Source organism: Carlito syrichta, unplaced genomic scaffold (genome assembly GCF_000164805.1).
Source record: "Carlito syrichta isolate Samal-C Ts95f unplaced genomic scaffold, Tarsius_syrichta-2.0.1 Scaffold305745, whole genome shotgun sequence".
NCBI lineage: Eukaryota > Metazoa > Chordata > Mammalia > Primates > Tarsiidae > Carlito > Carlito syrichta.
In genome coordinates this window covers 466622-491110 of record NW_007249841.1, presented here as the reverse complement: position 1 = coordinate 491110, position 24489 = coordinate 466622, and the positions used below count along the sequence as shown (strand labels likewise).

The 24489-nt window shown below is 39.4% G+C and overlaps 1 protein-coding gene across 2 annotated transcripts in view; it reads right to left on the bottom strand.

Moving 5' to 3' along the window:
* Positions 1–24489, bottom strand: part of CORIN (corin, serine peptidase) — a 245929-nt gene that overhangs the window by 166680 nt on the left and 54760 nt on the right. For both annotated transcript variants that reach the window (XM_008062553.1, XM_008062554.1), the window contains one exon: positions 15050–15257. In XM_008062553.1, the coding sequence (XP_008060744.1) occupies positions 15050–15257 (208 nt within the window). The remainder of the gene's footprint in view (positions 1–15049; positions 15258–24489) is intronic.

The window sequence follows — 24489 nt, the reverse complement described above, 5'->3', positions numbered from 1 at the left end:
CACTTCTGGCAAATAAACCAACCTTTAAACATATTAGGAGCACTTAGGATTTCAAACTATTTTTTCATGCAAAAAAAGAGTCTGTAACAGGCAAACCCTGGCCAGGCTTGGTGGCTCAGCCTGTAATACCAGTACTTTGGGAGGCTGAGGTGAGTGGATTGCCTGAGCCCCCAGGTTTGAGATCAGCCTGGGCAACTTGGTGAGACCTCATCTCTACAGTAAATCAAAAATTAGCGGGCCTGTAGTTCTGGCTAACTTGGAAGGATGAGGAGGAAGGATCACTGAAGCCCAGTGGGTTGACACTGGGGTAGCCATGAGTGTGCCACTGCACTCCAACCTGGGCGGTGGAGTGAGACTTCAACTCAAAACCAAAAACAAACAAAAAAAAACAAGCAGGCCCTAAGATGGTCCCCAATGATCTCTGCCTCTTGGTATTCATGCCTTGTGTAATCCCCTTCTCTGGAGTGTAGACCAGACTTAGTGACTTGCTTCCAACCCATAAAAGGTAATGGGATGTCACTTCTGATATTTGACTATGTGAGATTGTGACTTATGTCTTATTGACAGACTCTCTTCCTTACCAGCTTTGATGAAGCAAGTTGTCATCTTGGGGAAGCCCATATGGCAAGGAACAGCCAGGCAGGAACTAAGATCCTCAGTTCAATTGTCCTTAGTGGAGCCTTTCCCAGTCAAGTCATCAGATAAAATCCCAACCCTGCCTACACCTTTATTGTACCCATGTGACAGACCCTGAAACAGAGGACCCAGTTAAGCAGTCCCAGATTCCCGACCCACAGAAATTGTGCAATAACAGATATATGTTGTTTTAAGCTGGTAATCTGTTACACAGCAAGTGGTAACTAATACACTTTTCTTTAACACGTTGTGCTGTCAGAGGCAGGCAACTGAGTTAGAGGTAGTATTCACTGACAAGACTAACACAATTATTTTAAAAAATACTTTCCTTAATGTATCTTTGTTAAGCTGAGCTGTTTAATGAACAAGGCTCACCAAGTCACCGTCACAGGCAGCTCCCAGAGCTGCTGACCTCACTTAGTCATGAATAGACTGTTAGTCTCACTAGATAATCTCTCACAAGATAATCTGCTCCCATTTCTTCCTTTTCCACTGTGAGAAAACAAAAACCTACAGAGGCAATCTCATAGCCAAATACAGTGACTTCAGTTCAGTGCTCCAAAACAACTTGCCTATCTGACCTCTTCACATAAGCATAAGCAACAGATAGCACAGGAACGCGAATTCACAGATGACACTGGAGCAGGAATTCATCAGCACTGCTGGAAAACACAAGAAAACAACAGATGGCTTGCTCTTCCCAGGGTGGGCCAACAGCAGCAGCTTCCACGGCCAGCACATTCTGGTGACCTCAAGAGACCTTAGAAGAGGCTTAGGGGTATGAGAGAGGCAGGAAAGAAGCTTTTTTGGTTCCCAACTCCACTTGACATGGGGATGGAAAACCTTGCAAGTGAATGTTCATTTACGTGTATCATTGTCTCACATCAGAAGAGAAATCATGGAAGAAGTCAGAGTATCTTTGGTCACATTGGTCTGAAACTTTTTCTCTATTTAGGATAGTTCTGGTTCTGGCAGGACAGAGATGACCCACTGAAGTTGGACTACTGCAGAGCGTTTAGTGAAAGGGCTACTGACAGAGGTACAGGCGGGGTTTAGAAAAACCAACAAGGGGTGGTATGGTAGGCTGGGACGGAAGCTGTTAGCACTCTAGGTTTAAGAGACAAGGGAGAGGGAAGTTTCTGGAATAGAATGGGCACGCCTGCTTGATGGGAGTCATGGTCTCTTATAGTGGGATTTGCAGCCCAACTCACGTAACTTGGCAGAGGGGAGACCAGGGATCAGACCCAAACTGTCTATCTTCCAACACTTTGATCTCCTGTTGGTGGCTCCCATTGACTGCACCCAAGAGGAAACTAGAAGGTAGCCATTGTTGAGACTAACCTCCAGGGAAGAGCTAGAATGGAGGGGCATGGCAGGTAGCTATGGGGAAGCAAACAGGACTTTGCCAGCACAGAGCTGCGTGCCTCGCACTCAGGGGAAGCCCAGCTCACACTTGTCAAGGGATGAAACACAGTGGTGTGTGAGTTGATAGTTGAGCTATTATTAGCTTGAAATATGGTAGGAGTGTTTACACCACAGAAATCAGCAAATGTTACAAAGGATGGTGTGTTGTTGATTTGGTTTTTTTGCTTTGTCAGGGATTCTGTATACCAGAACGCCAATGAGCAAAAGTATAAATCATGTCATCCCATACAGAAGGAAAGCTGTTTTTATTTCCATTTAGAGGAAAATGACTATCATCCACTTCTTGAGCCAGAATAAGAAACGCTCTCAATATTAACCCCTTACCCACCACCACCACCACCCCTGCTTTCATATACATTGTGTTCTTGGTGGGAATACCACCGACCCAAGTCTCCAAGCCCAGAAGCTTCAGCCACACCCAATCTCACCAATCACCTGCAGTGAATCACAAAATACAGCCAATATCACTTCTTAAAACTCCTTCAAGTCCATTTATATATCTCTTTCCCATCTTATGTTCTGGTAAAACTAAACTTGCTGGAGCTTCTCTGGTATATGGTGAATCTAGGCTGTTACTCTACCCAAAACATCCTTTGTTACCTACTTTCTTTACCTGGCAAACTTTTCTTCTTCCTCCAAAGTTCATTTCAGCTGTTACCTCCCTCCCTGCCAGTGACCTTCCCTAACAATGCTGGATGAACAGAATCCCTCCTCCTTCCCTGAGTTACCCCTGCACCATGTAAATAGATTGTTTTGTCTGGCAATTTGACTGTGTTCCTGTCCGGTCCCTGTTATGCCGAGTCCCTTGAGGGCAGCGCTGTGTTCTCTTTCACATCCCCAGCCTCCAACAATGCACCTGACACACTGTAGGTGCCAGTAAATGTTTGCCAAAAAAAAAAAGAATTGACAACTTTCCCAACATCCTCATTGACTACACAGATGTTAGGAGCTGAGAGGGAACTCTAAGCTCTGCAGGCTCCTGATAAGACCCTCCATCTGTCCCTCATGCCTTTGCTCCCTGACTCCCATACTCCCCTTTTTTGAGTGGGGAGGGTCCCACTCCATTGCCCAGATTGGAGTGCAGTGTTGGGATCATAGTTCACTGTAGCCTTGATGTCCTGAGCTCAGGTCATCATCCCACCTCAGCCTCCTGATTATCTGGGACTAAGGCGTACACTACCACACCCAACTAATTTTTTTACTTTTTCATAGAGACGAGGTCTTGTTATATTGCCCAGGCTGGTCTCGAACTCCATCTCAAACAATCCTCCTGCCACAGGCTCCCAAACTGTTGGAATTACAGGTGTAGGCCACTGTGCCCAGCCCATCACACTTGACAACAGTATCTGCTTACAGGACCAATCTCATCATGACACTCTGAGGGTCAAGTTCTCCCTCACCTCCTGGACTCACTCCTGTATCCTTGAGTACAAGTACAACCTTCCCAGCAAGGTTTTCCTAAACACCACAGTTAAACTTACACCCCTTGCCACATCTTCCTACCCTCCTGAAGCTCTCCATTTCCCTGCTTTATTTTTTCATTGACCTTATCACTATCTGATTAGCTAGTGTTTGTTTATCATCTATTTGTGTATTAGTTTATTGCCTCTCATCAATGTAATATTTAAGGTCATATCTGTTGCCTTAGGATATGGTAAGGATATTGAGGTAATCATCTGCCTCCAATCAACTAATCCATGGATCCAAAGATTCTCGTCCATTCTGCTCGCAGTTGTATCCTTGCTGTGTGGTCAGCACACCATATGTATCTGTTGGATAAACAGGTAAATCCCACGCAGGGATGATTTGTCGACCGACCTGGAGTGAAGCTGTCAGGGGCAAAGCTGGGAGAAGAACCGTCACCACTTGACTCCCAACTGAATGGGGTGTCCTGAGCTCACACTCTTGCACCCTGCCAGTGGGATGTTCTCCCTTCCACGTCAGCAATTCTACACATACTATTCAATCGTGAAGTCATTCCCACATAAAAGGAAAATGTCAATAAAATCACTATGGATGAAAACCCTACATATTAAGTGTTGCACTTATATGCCAGTAGTAGGGTATAACTCTTAAAACAGAGAAACTTGAGGAAGACCCAACAGATAGACACAGTCTGAATTAAGATGGATGTGAACAATGTAAAACCCACACAACTCCTGAAAGAGGATATAGCATTCCAGATCCTTTTCACGAACATGAGCCTTATTCTCATTAATATCTGGCATACTAGCCAGGACCCATGGGATGGGGAGATTAACAAGTCACAATAGAAACTTGCAATCATTTAATTATATTTGCAGCTGTTTTGATTTTTGCACATCGTGAAATGATGCCATAAATATGGATCTTTGAATGAACTGAATCACAAGTATTATTTATAGATTCCAGTCACGTCCACATAATACCAATAAATTATTGAGGAGGAGGAAAGTCAACAAGGATTCCACTCAGCTTGATTAATTATGTGTGGTTGAGATGCTGTCAGTAACATGACAAGGCATTTTTATTTTTATTTTATTTTATTCTATTCTATTTTTGAGTTGGAGTCTCACTCTGTTGCCCAGGATGGCGTGCAGCAGCACGCCATGGCCACTGCAACCTCAATTTGCTGGGCTCTGGTGATCCTTCTGCCTCTTAGCCTTCCAAGTAGCCAGAACTACAAGCATGCATGACCACACCCAGCTAATTTTTGATTTATTGTAAAGACGAAGTCTCATCAAGTTTCCCAGGCTGGTCTGGAACCCATGGGCTCAGGCAGTCCACTCACCTCGGCCTCCCAAAGTGCTGGGACCACAGGCTGAATCACCAAGCCCGGCCAACAAAGCATTTTTTTAGAAAGACTTGATCTGTCCCAGCCTGATTCTTCGTTGTATATCTTTGTAAAATAAAAGGAATGGGAATTATCTGGTTGTATCTTACTTATACCTCGAGGCATTTTGGTCCATACAATGGAACCTCATCTATTATTTGATATTTTATGTAGAATGCCCAAAAGCAGCCAGGTCACCAGTGTTGCCTGATACTGAAAAGGGCAACACACAGCCACCTGTTCAGGTAGCCAGGGTGGGTGTGGCTAAAACACTGCTGTTTCCAGGTGAGCAGATATATTCAGGGAAGTGAACAACCAATGACTTCCAGAGCACTTAATGATTCATAGCAGCAATGCTTATCTTTATTTCATTGATCACTGACCTATATGTGTTTTTTAAAATTATAATTATGAAACCATTTTAATTCTGTCACGTTTCCATTACCAAATGTGACACAAAAAAGTTTGGGGGACACAGGTAACAACAGCTGGAGTCCAATGTTCTATTTTCTACCATGAACTGTTGAACTCTGAGCAAAGGCCAAGCCACCCAAGACACAGAGGTGTCCAAGCAGCTGATTTAGCACCTACCTAGAATGATACACTCTAATATTTGATTAGCATTGATTCAGGTGAGAACCTGAGAGTTGCACTGGATAGAGGGATGCCTTCAGGCAGCAGGATCCCAATTTGCAAATGCCACTTAGCAAAGCAGAAGTCCTGCAGTTAGCTCAGCTCATCCTTTCTGAAGGCAGTTCAGTGACCATCTGTTGTTACTGGATGTGGTCCATCCAGTGTCAGCAGCATCCCCCAAACAAGACCTCCAAGTAGATGCTCCAATTATTATCCCCAAAGCAAACATAAAGGGTTTTGAGAAAAGTTATGGTAAGTTTAATTGCCTGCATCTTGTTTCATGAGTTTTTAAAGATTTTTATTCATTTATTCCATGGGCCCCTATAAATGGCCAGTCCCTTATACACTGAAAAACCAATTTACCATAAAATGCTGGATTCCTTATCCCAGTGTCTCCAGCAAGTTCTCATTCTTCAGTTTAAATACCTCCAGTAATGGTAAACTCACCATTCCCTGAGACAGCAGTTTCATATGTATGCAAGTCTATTATCCATGCAATTCTGTCTTTGGCCAAGTTGAAATTTACTTCTCAATGACTGACAGAGCCTGGTGCTACCTTTGCTCTGTGGAAGAATACCCTGAAAGTGTGCTTCTCTTCCAAGTTATGGCCCAGAAATATTTGGAAGAGTGCACCCTGGGAGTTTCCCGCTCCCAGCTCTCTCCACTGTTATTGATATGAGCAAATTTTTCTTTTTTAAATTTTAAAGATTTAGAGTCAATCATATTCAGTGATCTATCAGAGAAACGAAGAACAAAGTACCATATGTTCTCACTCATAAGCAGACCTTGAACAATTATCATGTTGCTATAAGAAAGGGATTGGCAGTAGTGAGAAACTGTGAGGGTGGGGAGCACACAACATCAATAAGGGTATGCAGGTACCCTTGTTGATGCGGTGTGCCCCTTCCTCTCTGGCAGTTTCCTTCATCTGCCAATCCCACCCTCGCCCCCTGGCAGTTTCCCACTACTGCCAATCCCTTTCTTATAGCAACATGATAATTGTTCAAGGTCTGCTTATGAGTGAGAACATATGGTACTCTGTTCTTTGTTTCTCTGATAGATCACTGAATATGATCGACTCTAAATCCATCCAAGTTGCTGCAAAGTCCATATGTTTGTACTTCTTTATGACTCCATAATATTCCATTGTATACATGTACCACATTTTTTAATCCAGTCCAGCTTCAATGGGCAGCATGGTTCCATGACTTTGCTATTGTGAATAAAGCTGCAACAAACATGTGTGTGCAAGTATCTTTTTGGTAGAATGGCTTGAGTTCCTCTGGGCATATTCCCAATAGGGGAATTGCTGGGTCATATGGGAGGTCAATTTCTAGTTCTTTCAGAAATCGCCAAACTGTCTTCCAAAGATGTTGCACTAGCTTGCATTCCCACCAGCAATGTAGAAGCATTCCTTTTTCTCCACATCCTTGCCAGAATCTGTTGTTGTTTGTTTTATTAATGATGGTTATTCTTATTGGGGTTAGGTGGTATCTCAATGTGGTTTTCATTTGCATTTCTCTGATGATTAGTGAGGTTGAGCACTTTTTCATGTGTCTGTTGGCTGTCCGTATATCTTCTTTTGAGAAGTGTCTATTCATATCTTTTGCACACTTTTTAACAGGGTTGTTTGTTTTTTTCCTTTTGGCATGTTTGAGTTCCTTGTAGATCCTAGGACATGAGCAGATTTGTAGTCACCATTCTGGTCAATATCCTCGAGGTATTTTATGGTTGCTTTGTTTCTGCTCTTTATATAAACCTTAATGCCAAGACTTTCAATGGGCAAGTCCTTTTCAATGGAGTGCATATGAGTCAACATTAAAAAGAAAGCGCAGGGTCACCAAGCCAATCCTCAGGTATAATCTAATCCTGATCTACTAGGTCAGGATTTTAACAGCGATGAAAAAGCACAAGTTCATACAATAATTTTAGACTGGTTATTCTGCCAACTGAAGCTCATTCAGAAGGAAGCTAAATTATCTCTGGAAATATCACCCAAGTCACTTAAAAACTGTAATTCATTTAATATACACATACAATTTGATTTATTCATAAATTTCAGGAACGAATCAATCTTACAAAAACAAACAACTATAGTCAATGCATCTGAACTCTCACTGACATTTAAGAGGGTTCCCTAGCTGAAGAGCTTATTTATTTATTCCTTTATTCCTACAAATATTTATGAGCACCTGCTATGTGTCAGACACTGCTCTGAACACTGCCTATACAATGATGTACAAAGTCAACAAGTTCTCTGCCACCATGGAGCTTATAAATTAAGAGATGTCATACACAGGCAAAAAAGGACATAACCATGGTGTGGTGAAAGATGACAGGAGACCTGAGGGTGGTCAGTGGAGGGTTCTCAGCAGAGATGTCTTCTAAGTAGAGGGCTTAGTGTAAGGAGAAAGGTCTTTCCAGGCAAAGTGAATAGCATGTGCAAAGGAGACTGGAAAGAGGTGGGCAACTTTGAGAGAGAAAGAAAGGTCAGTGCAAATGGAGCTGGGTCCATGAAAGAGAAGCAGGGAGGGCTTCAAAAGCGATGGCAGGGAGTTTAGTTCATAATCTGAGTCTAATGCAAGCCCCTAAAAGAAGAGAAGTAGTGGACCAACGCCATTCAATTTGTGTTTTTGTTATTCCTTTGGCAGCCAAGTAGAAAATAGACAAGAAGGTAGGAAGAATGAGAACAAATTGCCATCTCTGAAAGAGGCAATGAAGTTTAGATCCTCCCAGAAGGGCATATACCATCTTAGAACACCATATCAATAATAGGAGTTGCTATTTATGAGTACTTACTATCTGCCAGATAGTGTAGATCATGTATTTATGTGGATCGTTCTACTGAGACACAGAGACACACAATCAAACCCTGTGAAGTGGATGTTATCATGTCTGTTTTAGAGATAAGAAAGCCGAGGGTCAGGGAAGCTCACTGAAGTATACAAGGACTTGTCACTGGCAACTGGTAGAGCTATGGTTTGAATCAGGTTTCATCTGCTCCCAAATATTCACATGCATTCTCTTAATCTCCAGTGAACATACATAGTATACAATTTGGGTAAAGTATTGTGCTTTTCAAGAAGCTCATTGAAGGAAACTCATTTGATCACAAACCTCCAGGACTGGAGTCCACGACAGAAAACTGTCTTATAGCTTCCAGGTTTGAAATAAAATTTTCAATCTCTAATCATCTGGCTAAATGAAGAATTTTTATTTAAGTGTTCTAGATACTAAGAATTTCTGTTTGGGACCCAGAGGCAGTTCAGTACTCCAAAGGGAAAGATCAATAACCAACATGTCAACTTCTTAATGTGAAGAATTTCACTAGCGTGGAGTTTCACTGCAAAGTATTAGAAGACAGGAGGAGTGTGATGATAGTTCTCAGGGTCTCCTGAGAGTCTTCTAGCAGCCAAGTCTAGGCTTCCAAGCCAAATTACCCCTCTCTTCCCTGGTAGAATTAGAGACCTACTGCATAAACAAAGTGAGAAAAGGGGACAGTCAGGCATCAGAAGCATGCAACTACAATCCCTGCTTCCTCTTCCAAACACAAAGGCATTCAGTACACCTTGTATATGGGACGTCATCTGCAAAACTTCTGTTAGCCTCCTGACCCAAGAGTCATGTACTTCTTGCTAGTTACTTGCTGATACATATATCAGCACACACATATATATATGTGTATATATACATGTATATGTTGCTTCTGTTTCTTTCCTTTTTTTTACTTGTTAAAAAAAAGTTTATTTTAGAATCATAGTGTATAGGTGAGGGTTGGTTACCTAAGTGTGTTGCATGAAGGTGAGGTTTGGACTTCTGCTGAGCCCCTCCACCCTAGTCGGGAGCATGATACCCAACGGGTGGTTTTGTGTCCTCCTCTTTTGCTCCCCCTTTTGACAGTGCTCCCAGTGTCTGTTATTCCTGTCCTTTTGCCCATGCGAGTCCTATGTTTAGTGTTTGCTTATGAATGAGAACACATGGGATTCAGTTTTCCATGTTTGTGATAATTCACTTAGAATGATGGCCTCCAGCTGCATCCATGTTGCTGGAAAGGCCATGATTTTGTTCTTCTTTATGGTTGCAAAGTATTTCATAGCATATATGTCCCACGTTTTCTTTATTCAGTCCACCTTCCATAGGCAGGTGGGTTGGTTGCACGTTTTTGCTGTTGTGAATAGTGCTGCGGTAAACATATGCATGCAGGTATCTTTTTGGTGGAGTGATTTGTGTGTTCTTTGGGGTATATTCCCAGAAGTAGAATTGCTGGGTCGAATGGTAACTCTATTTTTGGTTCTTTGAGAAACCTACAAACTGCTTTCCAAAAGGTGTGAACTAGTTTACAGCCCTGCCAGCAGCATAGGCATGTTCCCTTTGTTCTGCACTTGATGATATTCTGAAACTGTCTTCTCTAAGTCACATACTTTTAGAGATGTTCAGATGGCTTATTAGTTAATGCTCTGTATTTTGAGATATATTTCACTAAATTCATATAAATGATATTTCCCTTCCATTAGCCTGTGTTATAGCGCACAGTACATACATTTATTAAAAGTAGACACAGGCTAAAGTAGAAACTGTCTGAATTCATTGTTATATAGTTAATAAGTTCTGAGGCCTCAAAGGAATCAGACTTTTATATATACCACTATAATCTTTTAAAATTAAATTTTCAATACTGCTAAGTGACTATTTTCTTTAGGATGGAATACAAGCAATTCTTCATTATTAGGATAATAGAGGAAATTAGTATAATGGATGATCCAAAATAGTGAAATATAAGAAAAAGATGTTTGCCTTTAGAATTTTGTTTTTACAATACAATTTACTACTCTGAATTTATTTTTTCTTATTGTTTAGCTTGCAGATCCCATGCATACACTAAATGACAGCAAGCAGTGCTTGTCTTAAAGTGCAATTATAGAATTAAATATAACCATAAGTCCCCAAAGGACACCTGAAAACTATATAACTGAGTATATCATCCATTATAACAGAAAATAGAAATTCTCATATTAGTATACCTATCAGGATGAACCAGGTCAAAGAAAAAAAATCCCCTAAAAGTGCCCTGAAAACTACAAGCAGCATAACTAGACATTTACAACTGATAATTTGAGAGAGTCTGAATTACAATAAGGAGGATTGTGAACATGAATATGCAAGCTCCTGGGAGCTGAATGCACCTTCCTTTGTTATCGAACTTATGTGTAACAGGAGCCTGTAGTAAAATGAAAGCAAAGAGATGTAAGTGAAATTCTTCAAAACTAAACAGATATGTAACTACAATCTAGCTTCAGAAGCTTTGAGTATTCTGCGTAGTTTTCTTTCAAACCACACAGCATTCCACAGTTTGAAGTCCTTCAATGCTTAGTATACTTAGCACGTTTGAAAAACTTTTTTGTCTCCTTATTTCTTTAGCTCTCTACCTGTACTTTTCCATCCACTATTGTATAACTGTAGCTGATATTTACTGAGCTTCTTTGTAAGTGACAGGCACTGTTTCAGGTCCTCTGTATCACTTAATCTTCACATTAACTTTGTAAAGCAAATACTGCTACTATCTCATCACTTAACAGATGAAGGGGCTGCAACTTAGGTCTGCATGATCTGCTTTCTTAGTTACATCTTTTTTGAAGGTTCCTCAAAAAAGTAAAAATGGAACAACCACATGATCCAGCAACCCCACCACTGAGTACATATCCAAAGAAAAAGAAATCAGTAAATAAATATGTTGAAGAGATCTCTGTAATATGCTTTATTGATATATTCATGCTTATTGCAGCATTATAATCATATACTGAAAATATTGTGGGTTTGGTTCCAGATCACTGCAATAAAATGAATATATCAATAAAGCAAGTCACACAAACTTTTTGGTTTCCCACTGCATAAAAAAGTTATGCTTACATTGTAGTCAATTAAGTGGCAATGACGTTATGTCTAAAAAACAATGTACATACCTTAATTTTAAGATACTTTATTGCAAACATATGCTAATAATCATTGAATCTTCAGCAAGTCATAATCTTTTTGCTGGTAGATGGTCTTGCCTCAGTTTGATGGCGGTTGACTGATAAGGTGGTGGCTGGTGCAGATTAGGGTGATTGTGGCAATTTTGAAAAACAAAATAAAAACGAAGTTTGCAGCATCAACAACTCTCTTTTATGAAAGATTTCTCTGTAGCATGTAATGCTGCTGGATAGCATTTTACCCAGAGTAGAACCTTCAAAACTGTAGTCAGTTCTCTCAAATACTGCCACAGCTTTATCAGCTAAGTTTAAATAATATTCTAAATTATTTTTTGTCATTTCAACAATAGTTACAACATCTTCACCAGGAGTAGATTCCATCTCAAGAAATCAGTTTCTGTGCTCATTCAGAAGAAGCATCTCTTCCTGGTTCAGGTTTTAACATGAGATTGCAGCAATTCAGTCACATCTTTAGGCTCCATGTCGAATTCTAATTCTCTAATTATTTCTGTCCTATCTGCAGTTACTTCCTTCACTGAAGTCTTGGACTTCTCAAAGTGATCTACATGAGTTGGAATTAACTTCTTCCAAATTCCTTTTAAGTTGATATTTTCACCTCCTCTCACGAACCAGAAATCTTCTTAAAGACATGTAGAAGGGTGAATCCTTTCCAGGTTTTTTATTTTCTTTGCCCAGATCCATCAGAGGAAAAACTATCTATGGCAGCTAAACCCCTACAAAATGTATTTCTAACATAAAAAGACTTAAAAGTCAAAAGTACTCCTTGACCCAGGGGCTGCAGAATTACTGTCATGTTAGCAGGCATGAAGACAACATTAATCTTCTTGAACATCTCCACCTGAGGTCTTGGATGACTAGGTGCATTGTCAATGAGCAGTAATATTTTTAAATAAATCTTTTTTTCTGAGCAGTAGGTTTCAAGGGTGGGCTTAAAGTATTCAGTAAACCATGCCAAAAGCAGATAGGCTACCATCTAAACTTTGTTGGTTCATTTACAGAGCATGGATAGAGTCAATTTAGCACAATTCTTAAGGGCCTTAGAATTTTTAGAATGGTAAATAAGCATCGGCTTCAACTTAGTCACCAGCTGCCTTATCCCCTAACAAAAGAGTCAGCCCATCCTCTGAAGCTTTGAAGCTTTGAATTCAGTCATTGTCTTCTCCTCTCTAACTATGAAAGTCTTAGATGACATCTTCTTTCAATAGAAAGTTGTTTTGTCTACGTTGAAATTTTGTTGTTAAGTGTTGCCTCCTTCATCAATGTTCTTAGCTAGATCTTCTGGTTAACTTGCTGCAGCTTCTCCATCAGTACTTGCTGCTTCACTTTGAGCTTTTATGTTATGGATTTGACCTTTTCCCTTATATATCTGAGCCAACCTCTGCTAGCTTTGCACTCTTCTTCTGCAGCATCCCTGCTTCTCTCAGCATTGATTGAATTGAAGAGAGTTAGGCCTTGCTCTGGAATAGCCTTTGGCTTAAGGGAATGTTGCAGTAGCTTTGATCTACCCAGACCACTACAACATTCTCCACGTCAGCAATAGGCTGTTTTGCTTTCTTAATGTTCATGTATTCACTGGAGTGGCACTTTTTATTTCCTCTTAGAACTTCTCCTCTGCAGTCACAACTTAGCTAACAGTCTGGTGTAAGAGGCCTAGCTTTTGGATTGGCTTTTGACATGCCTTCCTCACTAAGTTTAATCTTTTCTAGCTTTTGGTTTAAAGTAAGAGACATGCAATTTTTCCATCATTTGTAGGGTATTAATTGGCCTAATTTCAATATCATTGTATTTCAGTGGATGGGGGGGCCTGAGGAAAGGGAGAGAGATACAGAGGAATAGCAATCAAAATATGGGATTAACCTAAGTGTCCATTAACAGATGGATGGATAAAAAAATGTGGTATAGACACACAATGGAATACTATTCACCCATAAAAAAGAAGGAAATTCTGGTACTTGCCATCCTAGAGGACATTTTGTTAAGTGAAATAAGCCAGGCACAGAAAGACAAATACTGCACAATCTCACTCATATTAGGATCTAAAAAACTGATCTCATAGAAATATAGAATAGAATGGAGGTTACCAGAGGCTAGGATGGTTTGGCAGTGGAGGTTGGGAAAATGTTGGTCAAAGGACACAACATAACAGAAAGAAGGAATAAGTTCAGGAAATCTTTAGTATAGCAGGGTGACTGTAGTTACTGATAATATATTGTATTCTTAATTGGGTACAGTGCTGTATACCTGTAGTCTCAGATACTTGGAAGGCTGAGCTAGGAGGATCACAGTAGGAGTTCAAGGCCAGTCTGGGTGACATAGAAAGACCCTATCTGTGTATATATATATAATTCTTTAAAAATGCTAAGAGAATGGATGTGAGGTGTACTCGCATGATGACTATGTGAGGTGATGCATATGTTAGCTGGATTTAGCCATTCCATGATGTATGAATAGTTGAAAAACATCATGTTCACAAGAAATAGATATACTTTTATCTGTCAGTTTAACAGAAATAAATAAATAAGAATTCAAACACAGAGAAAAATGCAATTCATGGTAACATTATTCTTAAGACTTTACAGCATTTTGATTCAGAAAATAATTGACATTCTATGTGAATAAGTACTTGACACATGCTTTGAAACTTTTTAAAGCATATACTTTCAAATGCCCCTGTGACATCCTTTTGATTGATTTGCTCTTACTGGAAAAGATTTCTAACCCTACTTGATATTGTGCTGGGTGGCTTCTATTTGTCCCTTCCCATGTACTCCCTACCCTTCTTGCCCTGCTCTGGGTCCCAGTGTTGAACAAAAGAACCAACCAGAATCTTGCCCACACTAGCATTTTCTGATAAGATTTGAGACACATGATAAGATTCATGACTTCTGAGCTGATGAGATTTCATTGAGATGTTGGATCTTACCCCCTGTGCCCCCAGTAGTTGCGTGCCCTTGTCCTTTGGCCATGGGTAAGTTCAGTAATTGGGAGGCACTGGCAGATGTGAGGTCAGGAGGGTAGTGAGGTCCCTTCTTCTCTCCCCCTGCAGGACTGGTAGGCTGGTGGTGACTGTGTTTCTTTGCCTAGGGTTGTAGCGCCTGGTCATTCAGAGACCCCTGGCCCATAGACACCAGGTGCTGCTGGCTGTATCTTCCTCTAATCCTTGGTGGAGGGACTGCATCTCGCTATCATGAGACCCTGGTGCCCCCCATCAGTTATCTGTCCTCTTGACCCTGCCCTCACCTCCATAAATAGTCTTCAGTAAACTCTGTTATCACCCCTTAGAGTGTGCTGTGTGTCTTCTGCCAGATCCTCACTGGAATAGTCCTGATAGCATTAATCTAGCATACTGAATAATTTTTCCCTATAAATAAAATTATTCCAGGTTTTCAAATAGTTCTAGTTTCAAAGGATTGCAAGTGGCTATGACTCGTGTAAGTCTTTTTTTCTCCTTTAATAACAAGAAAATAAAAGGTGATAGCGTGGGATGCTTTCGTGCCTCTTGGAGACCTGCTATAACTAACGCTTATTACTGAATGATTTTGGTTCCAATTACCTGTCATCGCCATCAACAATGCACTCAGGGAAGGCAAGGCTGCAGCCAAATAGCATGATATGTGGATAGCAGCCGAGGCGATGGAGGTATGTGAAGAACTTGAGGATCTTCTCCATTTCTATGTTTCTGACGATGGAGAGGAGAGGCGTCATCGTTGTGTGGTAAGGCAGCACCTGGCACTGGCTGTGGGTGATGTTCATGCAGGCGCCTGGGAAGGGAAGACACTTACATTGAGAAGTGGACACATCAGAAGTGTATGTGTACACTCATTTGCTAGTACACATTAGTGTGTTCAGGAGATAAAGCACATTCTGTACATAATGATTATAGATACACATCAGTATGAGTGTGTAAGCTCCTAATATTTACAGAGGGAGAGCACTTATGTCTTGGGAAAGTATGTGGAAAACTACATACTCTCAGGAAAAAATATTTGCCAATTGTAGATCTGACAAAGGCCTAACATGCAGGATCTACAAGGAACTTAAATGTGCTGAAAGAAAAAAAACAAAAAAACAAAACAGCCCCCATTAAAAGTGGGCAAAAGACATGAATAGACACTTCTCAGAAGAAGACATACAAGCAGCCAGCAGATACATGAAAAAATGCTCAGCCTCACTAATCATCAGAGAAATGCAAATCAAAACCACACTGAAATACTACCTAACTCTAGTAAGAATGGCCATCACTAATAAAACAAAAACAACAGACAAGGACAAGGATGCAGAGGAAAGGGAAAGCTGCTTCACTGTTGGTGGGAATGCAAACTATTTCAACCTTTATTTCAAAATAGTGTGGCAATTCCTAAAAGAACTAGATGTTGACCTTCCATATGACCCAGTAATCCCCCTACTGGAAACATATCCAGGGGAACTTAAATCACTCTACAAAAAAGATACCTGCACACGCATGTTTATTGCAACACTAAATACAACAGCAAAAACATGGAACCAAGAGTGCTGCCCATTGAAAGTGGACTGGATTTTAAAAATGTGGACCAGGAGGGTGGCTCAGCCTGTAATCCCAGCACTTTGGGAGGCCAAGGCGAGAGACTTGCCAGAGCCTGGGGGTTCGAGACCAGCCTGGGCAACTTGGTGAGACCTTGTCCCTACAATAAAAATCACACAAAAAACTAACTGGGCATGGTGGTATGCGTCTGTAGTTCCAGCTACTAGATAGTCTGAGGTGGAAGGATTGCCTAAGCCCAGCAGGTCAAGGCTGCAGTGGCAGTGAGCATGCCACTGCACTCCAACCTGGGAAACAAGAGTGAGATTCCAACTCAAAAAAAAAAAAAGTGTGGTGCATATACACGAAGGAATATTACGCAGTCATAAAGAACAAAATTATGGACTTTGCAGCAACTTGGTTGGATTTAGAGTCTATAATATTCAGTGATTTATCACAGAAACAAAGAACTGATTACCACATGTTCTTACTCATAAGCGGACTCTGAACGTTTACCCTAATACCATGAGAAAGGGCTTGACAGTGGCTAGAAACTGCCAGAGAAGGGAGGGGGAGCACATAACATTAAAACCAGGCAAAGTGAGGACCAAAGGGAGGCCCAAACTTTACTTGTATGATCACTTGTATACCTAAACCAGAATTGTACCCCACATCTTTAAAGTAAAATAAGTTAAAAAAATAAAAAAGAGAAAAATACACACTCATACACAGCTGGTGGGCAAATAAATTGGCGTTTGCCTTTGGAGATGACAGCTTGACAGGGCGGTATGTACTCCCAAAAATCTTTGAAACATGCATATTCTTTGACACTGTCATGTCATTTCTAAAAATTTATCCTAAAGAAATCATCATGACAGTGAACAGGAATTTATCTACAAGGATCTTCATCTCTGTACAGTTTATAATCTTCACAAAATAGAAATCACTTAAACATTCAACAAAAGAATTGGTTTAAAATATTATGGAACAAGCCGGTCTCGGTGGCTCAGCCTGTAATCCCGCGCTTTGGGAGGCTAAGGTGAGTGAATTGCCTGAGCCCTCGGGTTTGAGACCCACGTGGGCAACTTGGCGAGACCTCATCTCTACAATAAATCAAAAATTAGCCGGGCATGGTGGCGCACACCTGTAGTTCCAGCTACCTGGAAGGCTGAGGCGGAAGGATCACGGGAACCCAGCTGGTCGAGGCTGCAGTGGCCGGGAGCATGCCACTGCACTCCAGTCTGGGTGACAGAGTGAGACTCCAACTCAAGAAATAATAATAATTATAGAACAAACAACAGAATACTTAATTCAGGTGAAAGATACTTAAGAGGACAAATCATATGGAAAGATGCTCATAATATGATAAATAAAAATTACAAATCAGAAAACAATGTGTATACCATGATCTTATTTTTACAACATACATGACTATACAAAGATTTGCAATCTTGCCTGTGTCAATAGTCCAGGATTAGCTCAGAGTTTCTGACTTGAGTTTCTTTTCTCTCATAGCTGGATCCTTCTGTGGTACCACCACTTCCATGGCTTTTCCAACTCATCATTCCAGAAATAAACCAAAATATTTACACGGGTCCATATGACTAGATTTTAGGAGACGGCTACTACATTTTCTTCTGTTTTTATTCTGTATTCTCTTACTGATTTATATACAGATTTATTACTTTTATTGAAAAGGAGATACATAAAAGTTTACTGTTTTGTTGCTTAAGCAAGCCACTATGTAAAAGAAGCGTTAGGCTCTAAAAGTGCAGTGGAAGCATCATTTCTAATAAATAATTTCTAATTATTTTAAGGGGGAAATGAGAAAGGAACATTAAACAAGAATGGGAACATCTTTTCTGATCACTCTGTAATTCCCAAAGGAATGAAGGAAAGATACTTCCCAAACATAAGGCATACTCCATGTAATAGCAATGATGTCAAAAAATAATGATGCATATCTACTAAAGTGACCAAATTAACTATTTGATCTGTAATGCAGAACTAATGCACCCTGGCACATTAATTAATGCACCCTGGCACATTAAGGGTTAGCCTTCCAACCCTTTCTGCTTCACTCATTCAGACAGAGCCCTTCAAGGTCTCTACTTATCTTCTCTAGGTCTCTGACTAAGCACATCTCCAGTCCTGTTTTTCTTTCAAACCTCCCACTCCCTGTAGGAAGCCTTTCCCCTAGATTGTAGCCATGAGCTTAAAAAACCTCACATGAAAAGATACAATTCTCCACTGTCAGATAATACTCATTGGTCACCCAAAATGTGCTGAACTCCATGGGAATAATCAAAACACGGTTTCTACTCTCAAAAGCAACAAATGACATGTAATTTCTCTTTAGACCATAGAATAGCCATACCAAAGAATTAAGGGCACAACATTTTCGTGGGCTTCACCAAATTCAAAATGAAAAATTGGAAAAAAAAGATAATCAGAGAGGAAGAAAATTCCAAATAAAAATAGGCAGACAGAGCATAAATAGGCACATATACACATGAATTCAGTTTCCTGGGGCGCATTTAATGAAGACAGCACTCAAGTTGTGTAGTGAGGGAAGTACAAACACATTTCAGAGAGATAGGAGGACGTGCAGACAGGAGATTTCCACGTGCCAGAATCGCGTGTGCTGTGCTACAAGCAGAGAACCTTGCTTATACGAGTGGAAAGTAAAATTCTCTCCATCAAAAATATTAAATCAGGCCAAGTGCGGTGGCTCATGCCTGTAAACCCAGCATTTGGGAGGCCAAAGCAAAAGGATTGCTTGAACCCAGGAATTCAAGACCAGCTTAGGCAACATAGCAAGACCCAGTCTCTACAAAAAATTTAAAAATCAAAGAATTAGCTGGGTGTGGTAGCACATGCCTGTAGTCCCAGCTACTCAGGAGGCTGAGGATTGCTTTGAGTCCAGAAGTTCAAGGCTACAGTAAGCCATGATCATGTCACTGTACTACAGCCTTGAAGACAGAGTGAGACCTTAGCTTGAATACACACACACACACACACACACACACACACACACACACACACACACACACACGGTGCCAAAAAATTGCATACACATTTTAAGAAAGGAAAAAAATTGTATTACAATTACAATACTCAATATATACTGATAACAAAAGATGAATACAAGTCATATTTGACTTCTGCAATTACAAGAGATGCTCAGACTGGTTACCAACAGCATCCAGACATTTCTGATTTCAGTCAATACTGCAGGACTTATTGCTGTGTGAGACCTCCCAGATCTTCTATTGTGCACGTCACACATGGGACCATGCGTCTCAAACGTACCACAAATGCATGCAATTGTTAGGTGTATTGGAGGGTCACGCCTCTGCTGTTGTTATACTTCCACAGTGTTCTCCATTTCAAATACTACTTCAAAATGGTCTTGCGTTCCTCCAATGACAACTGTGCTTCCACCATTTTCTTTGACTGTCCTGCTTGCTGCATGGTGATGCTAGCATTTCATTTGATGAACATCATCTTTTGAACGAACGTCATACTACACATTGCTCCCATAATTCAATTCAACATTGAAAAGTAATACATCGCTTAAAATATGTATATATTTTTGGCACCCCCGATATGTATGTATGTGTGTATATATATATAATATTTATACATATATATAATATTTATACATATATGTATATATAATATTTATACATACATAATATTTATACATATATGTATATATAATATTTATACATATATATGTATATATATAATATTTATACATATATGTGTATATATACATATAGAATATTTAGACGTGTGTGTGTGTGTGTGTGTGTGTAGTCATTTGCAGGAAGTTCAGACTTAAGAAAGCATTTATTGAGAATCAACTTTGTGCACCAAAACAGATCCTGTCATTCACAATTAGCTCATTTTCACAACCCAGTGGAGCGATATCATACCTATATTATACATGAGGAAACTCAGTTCTTGAAGGCTAAGAAAGCTGCCTGAAGGTACACAGCTTTATGTGGAAATTTTAAATCCAAAACCTATGTCTTCTGAGTAACTTCAATAACTTGGAGGCAACTTAGGCTAACTTAAAGAGAGTTCTTATGTTAAAAATAAATCTTGAAGAACTGTTGGCCCATGAAAGGAAGAGGCTAAAAATCATGTAACAACATATCACTAAGTCTTTATTTGTATTAATATATAATACACCCGTATATACAGATAACATCTTATAATTAGTTCTAACTGCATTATTTTATTTAGGAGTTATCAACTTTTAGATTTATAAATTGAATTGAAGACTATATTTGAAGCAATTAGGTGACCAAAAGGCTAATTTCCCCCACCACATAGCGAAAGAACACATTAAATATTGACAGATCATTTTTAAAATGCAACAGAGAAAACATTCTTGGAATCTTCTAGTATCAGCATTTGGAGAACTTCTTGTTTCCTTTTCTGTTGCATAAGATTCCATTGCATGTTGTACCAGAATTTGTGCAAACAGTCTCCTAGTCATGAAAATTTGGATGATTTCCAATCTTTTGCTATTATATTGCTGTAATAAATAACCTTGTAATATTGAAAATAGATCCCAGAAAGAGGATTGCTGGGTAAATGGATCAATTATTCTGCAATTATGGTAGCTATTACCAGATTTCCCAGCATAGGGTACTACAACTTTTGCGTTATCACAAAAAAAGTGTAAGGATGTCTGCTTCCTCACGTCCTCACCAGCAGAAGAGAGAGTCCAAATTTTGGATGTTTGCTAATCTGAGAGGTGAGAAATTATACTGAGTATAGTTTTTCATTGACTTTTATCTTGTTGCCAGTGAACTTGAGAACCTTTTCAAATATTTAAGGACCATTTGCATTTTGTCTTCAGTATCATGTCCTAAACAGATATTTTCTATTGAGTTTTTGGATGTTTATTATTTTTAGAAGCTCTTGATTCACTAGGGAGATGAATTAGCTGAAACTGTTTTAACACTTCTTTTGTATTTATGAAATTATTTTAAAGAATGAATAACTACTTAAAAATTTATTTAATAAACAAATACATTAAATTCCACTCTAGGCCAGCTGTTGATGATAAAAGTAAATAAGATGAAGAAGGGCTTCCCTTGAAAAGTAACCAGTCCAGAGTCAAAGTTCAAAAATCTAGTCTGGTGTAAGGTTTAACGGTAATATCTAACACTTGAATAACCCCCTAACAGTTTACAAACCACTTTTACACTTACCATTTTTGATAATTCACAGATAATTTTTAAAGTTTGCTGACAAAAAAAAAAAAAACCAGACTCTGTAAAAGATTTTAAAAGGTTCATTCTGAGCCAATTGCTAGTGACCTAAGCTCACAACACCATCCCAAGAGATCCTGAGAACTTGTGCCCAAAATGTTTGAATTACAGCTTGGTATTGTACATTTTATAAATCAATACATGTGAGATTCACATTGATTGACCTCAGGAAAGTGGGACATAACCAGATGGGGGTAGCTTGAAGGACACAGGTAGAGTTGAAGATTTTCTGATTGGCAATTGGTAGATAGAGTTAGGTTTTGTCTAAAGGATTTGAAATTAGCAGCAACAAAATGCTGACAAGATAAGTGGTGGTTGAGGAAGCCAAGTTTCTTGATATGTAGATGAAGGCCCTAAATGGCAGGCTTCAGAGAGAATAAGGTGGTAAATGTCTTAAAAGGTGTAATCTCCAGAAAGGAATTCTATACAGATGCAAATTTCCCCAAGAGATGGCTTTGCAGGGCCATAACATATTTTTTTTATTTCCTTCTTTGTCTGTTATATGATGTCATGCCAGAGTCAGGTTGGAAAGTAAGCCACTTTATATAGGATTAATAAAAACCTGTCTGATGAGACTTTATGGTTTATAAAGCATGACTCCCCAGGCCCCTTAGTAAGGAATTTGGGCAAGGGAAAAGAAAGGTCAGAGTTTAGTACTCAGGTTGCATTAGTTAAGCTTTGGTTTGGCTGTAGTAAAGGAAAACTGAAAATAATATTGCCCTGTGCAAAATGTTTCTGTTTTATAAAAGTCTAGATGAACAGTCCAGGGCTGAAATTGAACCCTATGGTGCCAGAAACACAGGCTGTTTCATATTGGCCTTGGCCTCAGGGCCAAAGATAATGGCATCAATGGTCCAGACAACAGGAAGAAGGAGCCCAGTAGAATAAAAGAATAAAGGCACATGCTTGCCATCTCTTAAGAACAAATCCAGCTGCTACAAGACCCTTCCAAGTATACCCCATTATCCAGAACTTAGTCATAGGGCCGCATCTAGTTGTAAGGGAGGCTAGGATTGATTATCCCAGGTTGCCATGTGCCCAGCTGTAACTGGGGAATGAGGTCTATTACAAATGAAGGAGAATGGAAGTTGGAGCTCGACAAGAACTTTCTGCCAGAGAAACAGATAGGCAAGGGCATCATTATACTCATTATAGAGGAGGAAAAAGTACAACTATTTTCAAGATGTTTGATTGATCATATCTCCTCCTTCCTAACACCTCACAAAAGGGGGAACAGAAGCATAAACCCATAATAGTAACAGGATAGAAAGAAGGCCTTGCCAGTGGATGAGCTGTTTTAGCAAATTTCTGGCAGGCAAAATGTGCATGTGAGAAATTTTGATGGGGTTTGCAGTAGAGGATAAAGTCAATCTGCCTAGCAAGACCTGGGAGAGGTTCTAAGGTTCAGTTGGCAGGTATGGCAAAGGGGAGGAATAAGAACAAGAACTGAAAAAGGCAGATTGCTAAAGGAGCTGTATATGAACCAATTGTTTCCCACACAAATAAATAAAAAGATAGCCTGTGCTCATGTAATGGAAGAATTAACCTCATTAAAAGACACATACTACCCAAAGTTATCTACAGAGCCAATGTAATCCCTATTAAAATTCCAATGACTTTTTTTTACAGAAATAGAAAAAAAATCCTAAAATTTATATGAAACTACAAAAAAAAAAAACCCAAATAGTCAAAACAGTCTTGAGCAAAAAGACTAATACTGAAGGCATCATGTGATCTGATTTCAAAGCATACTAAAAAGCCAAAGTAATCAAAACAGCATGGCATTCACATTAAACAGATATGTAGACCAATGGAACAAAATAGAGAGCCAAGAAATAAATCCACACATTTATAACCAATCTATTTTCAACAAAAATGCCAAAAACACAATGGGGAAAGGACAGTCTCTTCAATAAATGGTGCTGGGAAAACTGGATATCAACATGAAAAAGAATGAAATTAGACCCTTACCTCACACCATACTTAAAATCAACTCAAAATGGATTAAAGACTTAGGCATAAACTTCAAACTGTAAAACTACTAAAAAGAAAACATAGGAGAAAAGCAAAATGACATTGGTTGGGCAATGACTCTTTTGAACATGCCCCAAAAGCAAAGTCAACAAAAGCAAAAATAGATGGGATCACATCAAACTAAAAACCTTCTGCACAACAAATGAAACAGCAGGGTGAAGAGGTACCTATGGAGTGGGAGAAAATAATTGCAAACTATGCCTGTGAGAAGGAGTTACTATCCAAAACACATGAGGAACTCAAACAACTCAATAGCAGTAAATAATAACCCAATTTTATTTTATTTTTTAGACTGGAAAATATAGTCTATTTAAAAAGTAAATTAGAGAGAGAGAAGAGAGAGGAGATTCACCTTTCCAAGGTAGGAGAGGAGACCAAAGCTTAGAAAACATAATGGCTGCATAGCTCAAAGAGCACATGGCCACACCAGAGTCTAGTAAAGCAATGGTCAACAATAGCCCAATTTTAAAAAGACATACAAATGGCCAACAAATATATGAAAAAAATACTCAATATCACCAATCATCAGAGAAATGCAAATTAAAGCCACAATGAGATATCACTTCATAACTGTTAGAATAGCTTTTTTTTTTTTTTAAAGCAGAAATTAATAAGTATTGATGAGGATGTGGAGTGAAGAGAAGTCTTGTACACTGTTGGTGGAAATGTAAATTAGTACAGCCATTACGGAAAACAATATAAAAGCTCCTGGAAAAAAAAAAGAGAACTACCATAGGACCCAGAGATCCCACTGCTGGGTATATATATCCAAAGAAAATGAAACAGTATGTTGAAGAGATATCTGCACTGCCATGTTCATCACAGCAGGAATCACATCAGCCAAGATGTGGAGTCAACAAAGGTCTCCATCAGCGGATGAATGAATAAAGAATAATGCACTATTCAGTCTTTAAAAAGAAGGAAATGCTTCTTTTAAAAGAATTATGACAACATGGGTGAACCTGAAGGACATTATGTTAAGTAAAATAAACCAGGCCCAGAAGGACATGATCTCACTTATATATGGAATCTAAAAAAGTCGATCTCACAGAAGCAGAGAACAAAATGGTGGTTATCAGGGGCTGGAGAATGGTGGCAAAGATTGGGCAATATTGACCAAAAACACAAAATTTCAATTAGACAGGAGGAATAAGTCCAATAATCTATTGC